Source organism: Chlorocebus sabaeus, chromosome 10, assembly GCF_047675955.1.
Source record: "Chlorocebus sabaeus isolate Y175 chromosome 10, mChlSab1.0.hap1, whole genome shotgun sequence".
NCBI lineage: Eukaryota > Metazoa > Chordata > Mammalia > Primates > Cercopithecidae > Chlorocebus > Chlorocebus sabaeus.
Window position 1 is genome coordinate 48,383,816 of NC_132913.1, and position 13,482 is coordinate 48,397,297.

At 35.5% G+C, this 13,482-nt stretch overlaps 1 protein-coding gene across 4 annotated transcripts in view; it reads left to right on the top strand.

The window, feature by feature from the left end:
- Nucleotides 1-13,482, top strand: part of TANK (TRAF family member associated NFKB activator) — a 103,465-nt gene that overhangs the window by 61,870 nt on the left and 28,113 nt on the right. For all 4 annotated transcript variants that reach the window (XM_007965139.3, XM_073019757.1, XM_073019758.1 and 1 more), the window contains exons 3-4: nt 8,721-8,829; nt 9,944-10,062. In XM_007965139.3, coding sequence (XP_007963330.3) covers nt 8,721-8,829; nt 9,944-10,062 — 228 coding nt within the window. The remainder of the gene's footprint in view (nt 1-8,720; nt 8,830-9,943; nt 10,063-13,482) is intronic.

Sequence of the window (13,482 nt, forward strand, 5' to 3'; positions counted from 1 at the left end):
GGCAGGTTTCGAGGGTTTTTTAAGTACAAGGGCCTGCATTATAAAGACCCATTGGCCTAAAAGAACTTAAAGTATAAGGGAAATAGTGCAATGAGAAGAGTCAGAGGCTCTTAGTAGGGACTTGGAGACCATATTAAGGACTTTTGGTTCTTTATTCTAGGAGTGTAAGAAGCCATTTAAGGCTTTTTGGGGGACAAGGGTAAGGGGTAGAAAAAAAGTATGGAGTAATATGATTACATGTGCATTTTGCAAAGAACACAATGGCTGCTAGAGAATAGTTAGGCTATTGCTACAGTCCATTAAGGTTGTGGTAATAGATTTAAGAGATATTAATAGTTAAGATTAAACTTGATACTTGGGGCCAGGCGCAGTGGCCAATACCTGTAATACTAGCACTTTGGGAGGCCCAGGCAGACAGATCACTTGAGGTCAGGAGTTCAAGACCAGCCTGGCCAACATGGTGAAACCCTGTCTGTACTAAAAATACAAAATTAGCCAGGCGTGATGGTGGGCACCTGTAATCCCAGCCATTCGGGAGCCTGAGGCAGGAGAAGCCCTTGAACCCAGGAAGTGGAGGTTGCATTGAGCCTAGATCACGCCACTGTACTCCAGCAAGCAAGACAGAGCTCTAAAAGAGCAAGACTCCATCTCAAAAAGATAGATAAATAAATAAATAAATAAATAAATAAATAAATAAATAAAAAAGATTGATACTTGGTAATGGATTGGCTATAGAACAAATAGATGTCAAAGATGGTCACAGCTTTCTGTATAGATAAGAGCACCATATACCAAGAAAAGGAATACTAGCAAAGAACCAGACTTTTCGGGGGTAGAGAGGAGAGATGAGAGGGAGTGGTAATGGGGGGAAATCATCAGTTTTGAATATTTGAAGTGCTTTCCCCGGAACAGTTGACCACATAGATCTATAGCTTAGAAGAGAGATCTAAGCTAGATCGAGCTACTAGAAGAAGAAATTCGAGCTACTAGCATGGATGAGATTACCTAGGAAGAGAATATATAGCAAGAGAGGGCCTCATAAGCTAGAAGAAAAATTCGAGCTACTAGCATGGATGAGATTACCTAGGAAGAGAATATATAGCAAGAGAGGGCCTCATGTGAGCTAGAGGTACTTATAAGATGTGGCATAGTGGTTAGTTAGGGGCTTAGGCTTTGTATTCAGGCAAGCCTAGATTCAAGTCTTAGCTCGACTATCTACTGGGAAAGCTTAATAGTTAAGATTAAAATTGATACTTGGGGCCGGGTGCAGTGGCTCACGCCTGTAATCCCAGCACTATGGGAGGCTGAGGCAGGCGTATCACTTGAGGTCAGGAGTTCAAGACCAGCCTGGCCAACATGGCGAAATCCTGTTTCTTCTAAAAATACAAAAATTAGCCAGGTGTGATGCGGGGGAGGGGGCGCCTGTAATCCCAACTACTTGGGAGACTGAGGCAGGAGAATCGCTTGAATCCGGGAGGTGGAGGTTGCAATGAGCCTCGGCAGATTATTTTGTACCTCTTTAAGACTCAATTTTCTTATCTGTAAAATGTGGGAAATAGTCTCCTGGGAAGGTTGGTTTAAGGATTAAATGAGATAAAGAAAATAAAACTGATTTTGGTATGTAGTATTTAGTGAAATTATCACATGATGATAATGTGTTGCTAAGTTGAAAAATTTGGTTGCAGAATAGTTCTCATTTGTGAAAAAGTGTGATACATATACACACATGTATACAGGAGTTCTGAAAGGGTATATACCAAAATACCCTTGAGGAAAAATGGAAGGCAAAGTAAAGGAGGATACTGCCACGTTTTACTTTGTACACGTCTGTACGTACTTGTACATTATTTTTTTTGTGTTGGTGGTAGTGGTCATTTTGTTATTTGAATTTTTTGACAAAGGTGTGTGATTTTTATAACTTTTAATAGCCATTAATCTTTAATCATTTAGTCCATTTTGTCTCTTTGTAAACTTTGAACAACCAGGGCTTGGTTTTTTTGTTTTGTTTTGTTTGCTTGACAGGAATGTTTTTGATTCAATGGAGATGCCATACTGATTTCTCATAAACACCTGAGTCCTAGGTTACAATGAACTAGAAAAAAGACTGAGAGATCTGGCTTCAGTGATAACCAGAGCTTTTGTTCATAAACATACGTACTACATGCTCTGTGTCTTAGTCCATTTGTACTCTATAACAAAATACCTTATACCAGGTAATTTATAAATAATAGAAATTTATTTCTCATAGTTTTAGAGGCTGAGAAGTCCAAGATCAAGGCTCCAGCAGGCTTGGTGTCTAGTGAGGGCCCAGTCTCTGTTTCCAAGATGGCACCTCATTGCTGCATCATCTAGTGGAGATGAACAGTGTATTCTAATATGGCAGAAGGGATGGAGGGCAAAAAGGACTGAACTCTGTGTGAAGCCCCCTTTATAAAGGCCTTGATCTTATTCATGTGGGAGCAGCCCTTATAACTTAATACCTCCTAAAAGGCCCCACTTCTTAATACCATCACAATGGGGATTAAGTTTCAACATGAATTTTGGTGGGCACACACTTTAAGATCATAGCATTTCACCCCTGGCTTCCCCAGATTTATATCCTGCACACATACAAAATATATGAGATACATGTACGTGATACATATTTATTCCATCCCAAAAGCCCCAAAAAGACTTACCTTGTTCCAGCATCAACTTTAAACTCTAAAGTTTTCATCTAAACATTATCTAAATCAGATATGGAAATGAGACTCAAAGTACAGTTCATCCAGAGACAAATTCCTCTCCAGCTGTGAGCCTGTGAAATTATACAGTTATATGCTTCCAAAAGACAATAGTGGGACAGACATAGGATAGACATTCCCACTCCAATATGGAGCAACAGGAAAGAACAAAGGGCTAACAGGTTCTAACCACATCCAAACACCTCAAATAAACAACAACAAACCCAGTAGGGCTAACATTAAACCGTGAAGCTTGAGTGTAGTCTTTAACTCCCATTTCTCATTTTCTGGACACACGGGGGTGAAAGTTGGGCCCCCAAGGCTCTAGGCATCCCTTCTCCATCACATTGTCGGCTGCATTTCTTGGTGTTGGAGTTGCATGCCTTTGGGTCTCCCAGCCTGGAGTTGCACCCTGGTGGCTCTGCTGGTCTGGGGTATTGGGGTGGCCCTGCCTGGGCAACTCCACTAGGAATTGCCCTGATGGCAACTCTCTGTATTGGCCTCACTCCCGCGGCTTTGGATATTATGTAGATACCTTGCTCATTGTTAAAAGACAGGAACTAACATTTCCAACGAGCATATTGCAAGATAAATACTTTATATATTCTGTCTCTTTCAATCCTTCAGGTAAATATAATTTTCATTTAAAGAGGAAGAAACCAAAGGCTCAAAGAGGCAAGTAAATTAATCAGGACCGAAACACAGGATTGTAAAATAAAAATAGTTTGCCACAGTTTACCACTTTGCATGCTAAGAAATTGGTGGCAGCACTGTCACCTAAAAGTAGATAATTAGATTGGAAATCTGATCTGTCAAATTGCAGATCTTCTAGATAAGTCTTGGTACTGGAGGGTGGGAACGTACAGGGCTTATAACCTAGTAGGCAGAAAACGGTTGAAGAAAGACCTATGTAAGCCAGGATCTCTGGGTTGCTGATCCTATTTGATCTCATACTTTTTAAAGAAAACTCAAAATTGAAGTTGATTCTTAGCTTACCAAAATTTCAAGATGTATTTTAATTAGATTGTGTCTAAATAAATTAGTTTCTATCTAAAGTGCTATGTATTAGGATAATTAATATTTAATTATCTTCCTTCATGAACTGTGGAGCTTCCTATGGAGAACATTTGTGGTAGCCATGCAAATCCTTCAGTAAATCTTTCATTCTCTTTGTTAACCTTGGAATAATTTGAAAAGTTTTTAAATTGGGACTATTTCATTTTTTTTTCAATCCACTCAACATTTATTAAATTCCTTAATAAATCATTGGAGGAAAGCAGTGATATTTTTTAGAATATTGAAATTAGTTATTGAGGAGGAGAAGAAATGTTTGACTTAGAATATTATAGATGACTTAAGGGCACTTAAACTTTTTTTTCCCTAGGTAAGAAATAAGTGCCTTGGAAAATACAAAAAAAAAAAAAGTTCAATACCAGCAATAGGAAAAAATTCAATTTATGGAACTCTATTTTAATATTTATGACACTCACAAAAACTTAAACAGATATCTACACAAAATTATAGGAAATATGCTGCCTTAGTTTTGAAGAGGAAATATTGAAATTTTGCCTGGATAAAAGGGTAATTTTTAAAATAAACTTTTTTTTTTGCTTATCATAATCCAGAGTATGGGCAACCATTTTTAATAAATTTAGGATGTGTGCTATATTTGATCACCAGTGTTTTAAGTTTTACTTTTGAACACAAAGAATACAAAGTTAACCTTATGGGCTAGGCGTGGTGGCTCATGTCTATAATCCCAGCACTTTGGGAGGCCAAGGTGGGAGGATCACTTGAGCCCAGGAGTTTGAGACCAGCCTGGGCAACATAGCAAGACCCTGTCTCTATATAAATAATATAGTAATAAATAAAATAAAATAAAAAACAAAGTACCTTATAGCACAAGTACCTAAGTACCTATTTACCTATTTAGATGCTGGTAGACCACTTGTTTTGCTAGTCTTTGAAACTGGAAGGAGTGTCAAATACACAGAAGCCAGAGTCATCTTGGCCAGATGGTGTTTGATACAGATGGATGGTTAGTTGTCATGCAGATCTCCTAGTTGGTAACTTGTTGCTGCCATCTGACTCAAAGAATCATTCACACACACTGGCTGTCAAAAGCATCTTCTCTTCTGTCTGTTTTAGCTGTCATGTCTGTGCTCTGTACAGAAGTGTTGACAAGACATTGCTGTTGTACATTTTCAATGTGGTTGTTAGTGAGTTTTCTGTTTTGTGGGGTCTTTGATAGTGCTAGAATGTACTTGCGTTGTAATTGTATTTAAAAAAAAATACTATGATGGTACAGCAATAATCTGACCTTGTAAAAGGACTTTTCAGGTTTTAAGTTTAGGCAGATATGTTCTGTGAACAAAAGCATTTAATAAAAGGAAAAAAAAAAGACTAGTTTCGTTTAGTTTCCAAACAGCAAATAAACCAAATTCTACTGGTTGTTTCCCAGTTTGATGTAATATTTCCTTTTGGACTTTCCATCTGACAGTCTGTGGTCAAAATCTTTATACTCTTTTCTGAATATGCATTTTCTCAAATTGCTACCTTTTTTCCAATGATATAAGCTTCCCTTTTTTTCCAAAAAAAAAATCTTCAAATATTACCTATCTTTTGCATCCATTTTCTCAAACTTAATATCCCTTTGTTGTATTTACCTACTGACCTTGTTTCTGTTTTTACTGTTTCCCTTAGAGAAATATAAGCAAAGGCATTCCTCCATTCCTCCAGATGATTTCTGAAAGCATATCTGTTTTTCTGATATTTCTTTTTTTTTTTTTTAAGTGAAAGTAAGTTTATTAAGAAAGTAAAGGAATAAAAGAATGACTACTCCAGAGGCAGAGCAGCAGCATGGGATGCTCAACTGTGATATTTCTTTAACAACTTAATTAGTTTGTTTATTCAACTAATATTTACCGAGCATCCCAGTATGTGCCAGCCACTCTGTAATACTCTGGAGATACCAGGAGGAAATACTCTCTACCCTTGAGAAGTTCAGTCTAGAGGGAAATCAGACATTAGACAATTAGACTAGAACATTATAACTGCTAAATGTAAGTATGTGAAAAGTGTAGGAGGAAAACATGGGCTCTTGCTGTTCTATTTCCTCTATTATACTTCCAGAGTGTTGGTTTTTAAAATTATTGTAGACTTTGCTCAACCTTTATAATACTTTATTAAGTAGCTTAAGAAGTAGTTAAAACTTCAACTTGAAATAGCCATTGATCCATTAATTTTTCCTAGCTGTTGAATACATTTTCAGGATTATTTATTATAATATATGCAGATGTGCTAAAGTATGTTTTTTAAACCAGAGAATAGAAGATAAAAATTAACGGGCAGAAGCTTTCTGAGTTGGTTTCAAAAGAAAATACATGGTTTCTTCATCAAGGTGGGAGAAAAAGACATAGAGACTTGAATAACATAGACATTTATTCTAGACCTGTCTCTAACTTGCTAAGTTTTTTGGACTGGTCACTTAATCTCTGGACCGTATAGTGTATATACCTATCAAAATAAAGTGAAAAAATAGGTACTTATTGATTGATGTTTGTGAAGAACTTTGAGTTCTTGGAGAAAGCTTTAATTAATGCAGAAATATATGGAGAAGACTCTTAACTTGTTTGCTGATTCTTCAGCCCTGGTGGTGCTGTGTAGCCCAGATCAGTCTAAGGTATTTAGAATTTGCTCTAGATTTTTGGGTCCTTCATTCAGTCAGCTTACCACACTGTTCCTAGGGGGTTGGATGTGAATTTATACAGAAATAAGATGTCTTATCCTGGGAAGCCAGGCCCTAGACTAGACTTGGGTATCAGTGATCATTTCTGAGACATATTCATTGGACATACACTTCAGGTAGACCCACATGATTCATTCTTCTGTTCACAATAATAAAATGTAATTGGAGTCCGTATTTCCTTTTTAAGTTTTTCAGTGAATATATACTGAACATCTCCTATGTATAAGTTACTTAATCTATATGAATTCTGTGGGGAATGTGAAACTATGTAAGACTGCCTTTAGGCAGTGTGCAAAGACAACACACCACATGGGTTGCTTATCAGCTCTGTCAGTTATTCATATTTGAACTGTATTACTTATAAAAGTTCACCTTTTATTTGGGAAAATGTATTTAGCTTTCGTTTCTTTTTTTTTTTTTTTTTTTGAGACAGAGTCTCGCTCTGTTGCCCAGGCTGGAGTGCAGTGGCGTGAACTCAGCTCACTGCAAGCGCCGCCTCTCAGGTTCACACCATTCTCCTGCCTCGGCCTCCCGAGTAGCTGGGACTACAGGCACCTGCCACCACACCTGGCCAATTTTTTGTATTTTTAGTGGAGACAGGGTTTCACTGTGTTAACCAGGATGGTCTCGATCTCCTGACCTTGTAATCCACCTGCCTCAGCCTCCCCAGCTTTAATTTCTTTTTTTTTTTTTTTTTTTTTGAGACAGAGTCTCGCTCTGTCGCCCAGGCTGGAGTGCAGTGGCCGGATCTCAGCTCACTGCAAGCTCCGCCTCCAGGGTTCACGCCATTCTCCTGCCTCAGCCTCCCGAGTAGCTGGGACTACAGGCGCCCGCTACCTCGCCCGGCTAGTTTTTTGTATTTTTTAGTAGAGACGGGGTTTCACTGCCAGCTTTAATTTCTTAAGCTAATTTATATTTGCTAATCTATGAACAGCTGTGTAATTTATTAAAATTTTTAAGTTTATTGGTCTCTGAAAATAATAGAGCTTCACTAATTTTGAACTTTAAGAATCAGTTTAAAGTCAAATAGTATCTACTGAATATCATTCTGAGATTATTAGAACTTCATTTTCATTTTATATTTCAAGGAATTTGCAACTTAAACATTTATTTATCACTCCAGGGATAGAAATTGGTTAAAGAAAAAAAAAAAGTTCTCTGTTACTGTTTGGTGATACGTTTTTAAGACTGTACTAATTTGGTAATTGTGATACAACAGTTTCAAATTTGCTTGAAGGTTTGTGGCATCTGTATTCCTCAGTACAAACTTGTGTCTTATTTCATTGCTGTATTTTCACAGTCATTGCGATAAAATAGCAAAATGAATGGATTAACAATATAAGGGAAACTATGGCATTTAAGATAGACACCAAAGGTCAACCATGGTGTTCTCTTAATTTCTTAAAACTTAGCAGACAAGTTTCTGGTCATTATAATTTTATAATTTGTATTTGTCCCTTTGATTTTTATCAACACTTCCTTAGTGTTTGTGTACCCTAAAAATAAATTTAGACGTGTGTTTATTTGAAAGACACAAAATCTTAATTTTTTAAGTTAGTGTGTATTTTTTAAAAAATCACTTTAATATAGTATTTGTTGTTTCATTTGTGCTTTTTTTTTCTTTAAGGAATAAATGCTAAATTACAGTTTTGATCCTTACTGAAGGATCAGGAAATCATAAATTGAATCCTTGACTGATATGTTTTTAAATAAGATAATCTTTTTTTTTTTTTTTTTCCTGAGACGGAGTCTTGCTCAGTCTACCAGGCTGGAGTACAGTGGCGCGATCTCGGCTCACTGCAAGCTCCACCTCCCAGGTTCATGCTATTCTCCTGCCTCAGCCTCCCAAGTAGCTGGGACTATAGGCGCCCACCACCACGTCCGGCTAATTTTTTTTGTATTTTTAGTAGCGACGGGGTTTCACCGTGTTAGCCAGGATGGTCTCGATCTCCTGACCTCATGATCCACCCGCCTCAGCCTCCCAAAGTGCTGGGACTACAGGCATGAGCCCCCGCTCCCGGCCAAATAAGATAATCTTTAAAACTTTTACGATGCTTTAAGTGTCTTCAATCACTGATGTTTGTAACAATTACAAGTACATTCCTGGAGCCAGTTTGTATCTCATAAATCACAATACCTGCAAAATGACAATGTGGGCAACTCATATCTGTTTATATTATTAATGGATGGTAAATAATGTGTTCATGTCTGTCAGTAAATATCAGGCTAACTGGTTTTTATGTCAGCAGACTGAGAACTATGAGCAGAGAATACGTGAACAACAGGAACAGCTGTCACTTCAACAAACTATTATTGACAAGCTAAAATCACAGTTACTTCTTGTGAACTCCACTCAAGGTATGTGCATGTTAATTTTTTATGTATTTCTAGAACCTCTTGGTGAAAAGAAAGGTGTAAGCTGAGTTCTTCTGTTTTATTCCTTCATTGTTTCTCAATAGTTTTGATATTATAACTGTGGTACCGTTATATGTTACATTTATTTAAATGAACACTTGCAGGATATGGGAAAGTGGACTTTCACCTATACTATACTATACTATACTATACTATACTATACTATACTATACTATACTATACTATACTATGCTATACTATACTAATACTATACGGTGGAACTCTAAGTTTATAAAACTTTCTAAAAAGCAATTTGCCAGTAAATAGCAGCAAAAGCTTTTGAAAACATCTATGCCTTTTGAACCAAAAACTCAAGTCCTAAGACTATATCATGAGAAAACATTTGTTCAGGTACTCAAAAATATATATGCAAGGATGTGTATCACAGTATAATTTCTAATCATGGAAAGCTAGAAACAAATAGTCAATAGTTACAGTGATCTATATGAATAGCTATGTAGCCAAGAAAAGTGATAATAGGTATTAACTTGTAAGAATATTTTGATGATATATAGCAAAATGAACGAAGCAGGATACATAAATAAGTGTTATTTTCATTTATGCAGAAAAAGGTGATTCTTGTGTCAATTTATGTGTTTAGGAACAGAAGTATTAACTGGAATAATTCACAGGTGATAAAAATTTGGGTAACATCTACTTTTTATTCTTTTTGGCTGTCTGCATTTTCTAATTTTCCTATGATAAGCATGGAGTCATAATACAAATAATTATCTTAAATAAGAAATGCATACCTGAAAATATGACTTATATAAAAGTTGAATTGTTGCTGACAGGGGCAAAGAGCATATTTCTAGTTTTCTAAATTCTGTATATTTTACATACTGCTGACTTTTGGAGAGCAGGGGTTTTGTATGTTTAGTGGAAAGGAAAAAATGTAAATGGACAACTTGTCAAAGTAACTGTTACCTAAAGAATTTTCTAAAACTCCTACCTTAAAATCTATTCTCTTTACGGTTTTGAGTTTGTATTTTGCTTTTTCAGGTGGTACCAAAAATAAGGGTTTTCTGCTAATATCCAGGAGGTTTTTGTCTTGCAGATGGCAATTATGGCTGTGTTCCTCTGCTTGAAGACAGTGAAACAAGGAAGAATAATTTGACTGTTGATCAGCCACATAATAAAGTGATTTCAGGAATAGCAAAGGAAAAACTACCAAAGGTAGACATTGCTTCTGCAGAAAGCAGCATTCAAATGCTGATGCGTAACCTAGCTTCCTCATTTTATTTTTCTGAAGTGATCTACCACGGGAATTCCAAACAGAAGTTCCATGTATATAAATATGTGACTTAAATATTTCTGAATAGAAGAACTATTTTCAAGTAAAATAAAGGCTAAGGTTTTGTATTTCCTACTAACTTTTTTTCTACATCACAAGCATTTCAACAAAGAAAAGATTTAACAAAGAAATAGGACTGGGCACAGTGACTCACTCCTGTAATTCAAACACTTTGGGAGGTGAAGGAGGGAGGTTCACTTGAGCTCAACAGTTTGAGACCAGCCTGGGCAACATAGGGGGACCCCTATCTGTATAAAAAATTTAAAAATTAGCCACACAGGATGGCACATGCCTGTAGTCCCAGCTACTCAGTGGGCCGAGGTGGGAGGATTGCTTGGGCCTGAGAGATCAAGGCTGCTACAGTGACCCATGATCATGACACTGCATTCCAGCTTGGGCAACAGAGTGAGACCCTGTCTCTAAATAATTAAAAGCCACATCCACATACATATGTACATATATGTGGGTGTGGGTGTGTGTATATAAATAAATAAAAGTTTAAAATCAGGTAAATAATAAGACAGATTAGAAAATAGCTTTCTAGCTTTTTCTTCAATTGTCTGTGCTTAGTTTAAAAAAAACAAATCCATCCAACTAGCTTAAGCAAAACTTTATTGAAGTAATACAGAAAGAAATAATACATATCCGCAAGGAGACATATACAAGGACGTTCATGCCATGGGTTAGAAACAACCTAAATATCCACCAATAACAGAATAGTTGATCTTTAGAAACTCTTTAGAAAAATTAAAATATACTAAATATATATTAATTTGCCGAAATTTCAGTAGCAATGTTGAGTAAAGATGGAAATTACAAAATGATAAAATGGGAATACTTTATATAGTTTGTTGTTGTTGGTTTTATTTTGTTTTGTTTTTGTTTTTGTTTTTTCGAAGATGAAGTCTTGCTCTGTCACCCAGGCTGTAGTGCAGTGGCATGATCTCTGCTCACTGCAACCTCCGCCTCCCAGGTTCAAGCAATTCTGCAGGCACATGCTGCCACGCCTGACTAATTAGGATACTTTATGTAGTTTTTAAAACATAACGTTAATGTTTGTGAAAACACAAATATGTAATAAAAGTATAAAAACCTGGACAGGAAGGACACACATCTTCTTTAGAAAAACGATCACTTCCAGAATTGGGGAGAAAAGAGACTGTGATACCTGAGAAAGGAATAATGAGGGCTTCAGCAGTTATATCTGCAACTTTTTTTTTTTTTTTTAATAGAAGAGAGCTAAGTAGGTATGCAAAATGTTAACACTTGTTAACTCGGTAGTATATATGTATATTATATTGTTCTCCATGTTTTCATAAGCCATTGAAATTTTATAAGTTTGAAAAGGATATCTTTAATGAGATGAATTGGCTTTTAGTGGGATGATACATATTTTGAATAAAATAAGAACTCTTAACAAATAAGATTTCTTAACATCAACAACAATTAAATCAAGAGTGCTGTATTTATTTCTTTCCTTCTAAATAAAGTAGGAGATTTTCACTTTGTCAGGGTTATTCAGTTACTGATTGCATAACTAAGACTATCTTATTATTTAACATCAAATCTGAGAAATCCAATTTCGAGAGCTTTTCTCTATAAATAAAAGTTTTAGAATAAGAAGTTATCTTGGTACCCGTTATTATATATATTTTTATTTGAAACCATTCTTTGAGTCATTCAGTTTTCTTCACCCCCATTCGATTTTCCATGTATCTAAAAATGCTGATAAACACTGAAACCATGGCATTGAAATATACTAGGTTTATTTTGCAAAAGAGGAAATTGAGAAACAATGATTCTGACTTTTTGGAATACAATTTTGTTACTAGGCCTATTGTAGTACATTATAAAATTGTTGAATTACTATACTGACATAAATTTAGTGCTTAAATAAACAATATTTCTAATCTTCCTGTTTCAGTGTCTTCCAAATGCCATTACTATACCACAAATTTAATAATAATTTATAGCATTCCTTTGAAAGTATTAGGACATCTCCAGTTTAAACTATGTAGAAGGTAGTTTTGAAAATAAAACTTTGGTTAGAACAAAAGGGATGATGTGAAAAGCTCTAAGATATAGTAATAGTTTTTTTTTTTTAATTTGGATAATTTGTTATTTATGAAAGTTTTAGAGTTTATTTTCAGTCAAGTATCAACAGCAGACCTTCAACAGAAATCTCTTTAAAAATTATATTTGTTTAAATTCTGTAGGCTAATTATTTTATCTGTGAAATATATATCTGGATACCTGGGATGAAATTAAGTAACAGAAATCATTTCAGAGATAGCCTGTGTGCAAAGAATTAATAATATTACATCGATTGTAACTATAGTTTTGGGCAGATGGTAAGAGGAAAAGCTCCAGATAAGGAATAAATCTAACTTCAGTGAGTTCTCTTAATTATCTTTACTAAATAGAGGAAAGATTTATGTTATAGCCACATTTTTATACTTTGAATAGCTCATCAACTCAATTTTCTTTGTAACCATTTAATAAAAATTAAAATTAACTGTCTTGTATTTCAGCTTCCTCTTCTTTTATATATCTCTAGCCAAAGTGCTAATGAGCACTAAACGTATAAGGGATTAAAGAAAAAATACATTCTAAAAGAATGGATATATTAGATGTATTGAATATTTGAGAGTTGTCTGTATGCTTAGTGTGAAAAATTAGGCCTATGTTAGAAAAAATACTGGCCCATCAAGCAATGGAAATTAAAATATGTTCCACTGGCCTATGTGTTGGTCTATACTTAGTGAGTTATAATTCACCTTTAGCTAATACAGGTGAAACCTTTCCTAAAGAACTCTGAATGTGTAGCTATATTCAAGTTTCTTCCACAATGGAAAAAATCCATGTTGGTTGGTTGCAGTTTTTTAAGAGTATATACTCACATGGATGAGAACTAGAAGGCATTATAGAGAAATGGTTAAGGTGATGGTGTGATTCTTTTTTATTCTATTTTTAGTATACTTTAATATTATTGGTCTTCTGCAAAACTAATCTGTTTCTAGAAATCACATTCCCAGTCAATTGGCCTAGCTTCTATAATGAATTAGTAAGTTAATAGAAATGCTTTGAACCAGTAACAGAACGAAGCCACTACGAGCCACCCACAGTCCTTTCTTCCTTCTATTTGGTGGGTGGTTTGATAATTTGTTTTCTTTAGACTATTTGTTTTGTTTAGGATTTTGTTTTGTCAGGATGTTTGAGAAGGGAAAGGTGGACATTTTAGCAAATAGCCATTCTGGCTGCCTAGGAAAAAGAGACATAAAGTAGAGGAAAGAGGGATATTT